Source organism: Octopus bimaculoides, chromosome 24, assembly GCF_001194135.2.
Source record: "Octopus bimaculoides isolate UCB-OBI-ISO-001 chromosome 24, ASM119413v2, whole genome shotgun sequence".
Taxonomy (NCBI): domain Eukaryota; kingdom Metazoa; phylum Mollusca; class Cephalopoda; order Octopoda; family Octopodidae; genus Octopus; species Octopus bimaculoides.
The window spans coordinates 32,363,950-32,368,788 of NC_069004.1; the positions used below are offsets into that span (position 1 = coordinate 32,363,950).

Below are 4,839 nucleotides of genomic sequence, written 5' to 3' on the forward strand. Positions count from 1 at the left end.
GCAGCAAAAAATAAAAATGGTTAGCTCAAGAGAGAGAGGTTGGGGGTTTGGATTTGGCTATTATTTTTAGCAGCTCAAGTGATCACTTAGAGGCTCTCCCTCATCCATGCTGGCTGGAGTTGTCCAGTGGTGTTTTCTGTTGCTGCTGGTTGTTGTGTGTTTGTGTTGCCTGGCAACAGTTGCCCTCAGTTACCAGTGCGTGTGTTTTTATTTATTAGTTTACTTATTATAAACAAACCAAAGAAAGAAATTAACAAACCAACAAACAAACAAAACACCAACCGGGTTTTGATCTGATCGGTTTGTTACTGATTAGCGAGCTTTTTTAAAACATAACAGGACAACACAATAGAAACAGCGGTCTGGATAAAAATCCCCTTCGATGAAACAGAATGAAACAGGCCAAGTCAAAAGGACAGACGGACAGAAGAACAAAGAAAGACGAGGTGGGAGGGGAGAGAAGACGTCGGAAGAAGAAGAAGAAGAAGAAGAAGAAGTAAGGAACGAGAAGTAGGTGAAGGAGAAGAAGATCTTATATACAAAGCGGGCCACACAAAGCTTACTGTATTTCTGGTGCCAACTTTGCTAATAGCTGGACATCAAGTAAACAGCATTGGCAGACAACTACTGTAGCTTATTAAAGTTTAAATAAGCCAGCTTTCTAAGATACTACCCCCCACAAGCAACCAGTTCTAGCTTGATTAAACCTTGCGACTTCAAACACACCATTGGTCGTCATTAACGTAATAATCATCAACGTTAGACATACCAGTTACTGTGTAGTACTTGTAGTATTTTATTTGCGGTTTATGGTACAGAGCGAAGTTGTTGTTGAGAATGTGGTGCTATTAAAATTTAAACATTTGTTTTATACAGAGCAGTCGTCATTTTATTAGTCTTATGTACAAACGGTGTGTGTATGTATACGTATACTCTTTTAGTATACGTATACTCTTTTAGTATACGTATACTCTTTTAGTATACGTATACTCTTTTAGTATACGTATACTCTTTTAGTCGTTTACCTGTTGCAGTCATTTGACTGCGGCCACGCTGGAGCCCCAGAACTTATTCTTTGTAAGCCTAGTGCTTATTCTATCGGTCTCTTTTGCCAAACTGCTAGATGACGGAGATATAAACACAGCAACATCGGTTGTCAAGCGATGGTGGGGTGGGGTGGGGGTACAAACAACAAACACACACATACATATATATGTATATGACGGGCTTCTTTCAGTTTCCGTCTACCAAATCCACTCACAAGGCTTTGGTCGGCCCGAGGCTATAGTAGAAGACACTTGCCCAAGGTGCCACGCAGTGGGACCGAACCTGGAACTATATATATATATATATAGACTCAGTTGGTTACAATGACAAGCGTTCTAGTTGGTTTAATCAATAGGATGGCCTGCTCATAAAATCAGTGCAAATGGCTGAGTACTCCACAGACATGTGCATCCAAAATGTGACAAGGCTGGCCCTTTAGAATTTCATGTACATTCTAACATGAAGAAATAGACATAAAAAAATGAAACAAAATATCACAGTCCATATTAAAATTAGAGTACACCAAGGAAAAATAACTCAAGTGGGTCAATGGATTTAGGTAAATAAGTCCAGTGAATACATTAAGATTTACCTCTTAGAGGAAGAAAACAAAAACCTAGTGGTAATTGTTTGCTTCTCTCAAAGAGAATATTCAAGGAATTAAGAAATTAATTTCACACAATTGATTAAAAGGAAAGGAATTTCAGTTAATTGGGGGTTCCTTATAAGATGTCTTTCAGTACAGTAGTCCTTAATTTCAGTGAGAGATGCAAGACCTCCTGTTGCTTTGTTTCCTTCTTTCATACGCCACCCGACCCTTTTGTCATGAACCATCTTCCTCTCTGTCTGAACACGCATGATTTTGGTGCCCAGACTGGGTGTGGTGCTTTGTGTTCTTGAACAAATCATGTAATTCAATATTACTTTGTGATCACTCCAACATCCGACACGTGGCACACCTATGCACCTAATGTCGACATAATGGAGGGAAGTGAGATTATGTGCAACACAAACATTTGATCACTATAAACAAATCGTCTGTGTGGTTGTTCGGCAACACATTGCAGAATCTTCATCCGTTGTTTAAATAAGGGGGGGGGGAATACATAATATATACGTATACATATATATATATATACACATATATATATATATATACATATATATATATTCTTTTATTCTCTTATTTGTTTCAGTTATTTGACTGTGGCCATGCTGGAGCACCGCCTTTAGTTGAACAAATCAAACGCAGGACTTATTCTTTGTAAGCCTAGTACTTATTCTTTGTAAGCCTAGTACTTATTCTTTCAGTCTCTCTTGCTGAACTGCTAAGTTACAGGGAACATAGACATGCCACCACCAGTTAAGCGATGGTGGGGCTACAAACACAGACACACAAACACACATACATATGTGTGTACTCTTTACTCTTTTACTCTTTTCAGTTATTTCACTGTGGCCATGCTGGAGCACCGCCTTATAATGGGCTTCTTTCAGTTTCCATCTACCAAATCCACTCACAAGGCTTTGGTCAGCTCAAAGCTATAGCAGAAGATACTTGCCCAAGGTGCCATGCAGTGGGACTGAATCCAGAACCATGTGGTTGGTAAGCAAGCTTCTTACCACACACCCACTTCTGCACCTATATATATATATTCTTTTATTCTTTTACTTGATTCAGTCGTTTGATTGCAGCCATGCTGGAGCACCTCCTTGAAGGGGGTTTTAGTCAAACAAATCGGCCCAAGACCAGTACCTCTTCTACTGTCCCTTTTGCCAAACCACTAAGATATGGGGACATAAACACACCAACTCTGGTTGTCAAGCAGTGATGACATGAAAAACACAGTGAATGAATTATAGGAACCCTGCTACTTTGTGGTTTTCCCTACACCTCTTTCACTGAAGAGGAATATGTATAGATATATTTTCAGTGAAAGAGACACAAGAAAACCACAATTTGTGTGTATATACATGTGTGTGTGTGTATACAGACTTACATATATATATATATATATATATATATATATATATATATATCATCATCATCATCATCATCATCGTTTAACGTCCGCTTTCCATGCTAGCATGGGTTGGACGATTTGACTGAGGACTGGTGAAACCGGATGGCAACACCAGGCTCCAATCTGATTTGGCAGAGTTTCTACAGCTGGATGCCCTTCCTAACGCCAACCACTCAGAGAGTGTAGTGGGTGCTTTTACGTGTCACCCGCACGAAAACGGCCACGCTCGAAATGATGTCTTTTATATATATGTGCATGTGTGTGTATACACATATATATGTATGTTTGTATACATATATATGTATACACACACATACATATTCATATACATCCTGTTGGCATGTCATCTTAGCCAATAATCAATCTATTAATTTATCCTTGAGTGGTCAGGTCATCATTTTATCTGCATTAAACATACTGGCTGCTGAATTGTAAATGGTAAATATACCAGCGCTGTGTGTGCTTGTACACGAGTGGAATACACACACACACACACACACATATATGTAGTTTACTGTTCCATTATTAGTAGGATCAACTTAAAAAGTACTCTAGCTTATGTGAGAGTTAAGTGTCATTTAGTACACACAGTATTAGATATGAGCTACTAAAAGTTTCATGCTCTGGAAACAATAATTTGGCAGATTTATCCATCATTGTGTCTCCAAGCCAAAAGGATTGCTTGGAGACAAAAAGTATGATTTATAAATCTGTTGAATTATTGTGCTTCCAGAGCATGAATCTATTAATAGCTCATACCTTGACGGAGGTTTGCGCTGTGGCCATTGCCAGTACCACCTCACTGGCCTTCGTGCGGGTGACACGTAAAAGCACCCACTACACTCTCTGAGTGGTTGGCGTTAGGAAGGGCATCCAGCTGTAGAAACTCTGCCAAATCAGATTGGAGCCTGGTGTAGCCATCTGGTTTCACCAGTCCTCAGTCAAATCGTCCAACCCATGCTAGCATGGAAAGCGGACGTTAAACGATGATTATTATTATTATTATTATTATTATTATTAAGGGCTTGAGCCTGTAGAGTCATTATCATGTTGAGCCTTTTGCTTTATCTCGTTTCCACTGGCCCTATACATACTTAGTTCAAAATATCCCAGAGGTCAACTTGGCCTTTAATCCTTTCTCGGTCAATAAATTTAGCACCTGTTGATCACCGGGGTCAAAGTAATTGACTAACCTTCCTGTCCCCACCTAGAATTACTGGCCTTGTGCCAAAAAAATTAGAAAGAATTATTGTTATTATTGTTGTTGTTGTTGTTGTCTATAATTGATCAGTTCCGTTCAGTCAAATCTATTTTTTCACAAAATAAAATAACTCACTCCAGTCCTCCTTGTCATCTGGCATTTGGTGTTGAAAGGGGGCAAATGTGTGTACATTGTGTGTGTTTATGTGTATGCATGTTTAAGTGTATGTGTGTGTGTGTGTGTTTGTATGCATGTTGAAGTGTACATATGCATGTGTGAACATGCATGCAAGTTTGTGTGTGTGTGAATATGTATTTGTGAGCATGTATGTGTATGTGTGTGAATATGTATGTGTGTGAATACGTATGTATGAGCATGTATGTGTGTGTGTGTGTGTGTGTGTGTATATATATGTATGTGTGGGCATGTATGTATGTGTGTACATGCGTGCATGTTTGTGTGTGTGTGAATATGTATTTGTGAGCATGTATGTGTGTGTGTGTGAATATGTATGTGTGAATACGTATGTATGAGCATGTATGTGTGTGTGTGTGTATATATATGTAT

At 38.9% G+C, this 4,839-nt stretch overlaps 1 protein-coding gene across 4 annotated transcripts in view; it reads left to right on the top strand.

The window, feature by feature from the left end:
• The window catches only part of LOC106884290 (doublecortin domain-containing protein 2), a 105,106-nt gene that overhangs the window by 54,629 nt on the left and 45,638 nt on the right, over positions 1-4,839 (top strand). The window contains exon 1 of one of the 4 annotated variants that reach the window (XM_052976198.1): positions 2,547-2,653. The exons of the other annotated variants lie outside the window; for them this stretch is intronic. Within the exon in view, the coding sequence (XP_052832158.1) occupies positions 2,645-2,653 (9 nt within the window). The 5' untranslated portion in view covers positions 2,547-2,644. Of the gene's footprint in view, positions 1-2,546; positions 2,654-4,839 lie in introns of those variants that run through there. 4 annotated transcript variants of the gene reach the window in all.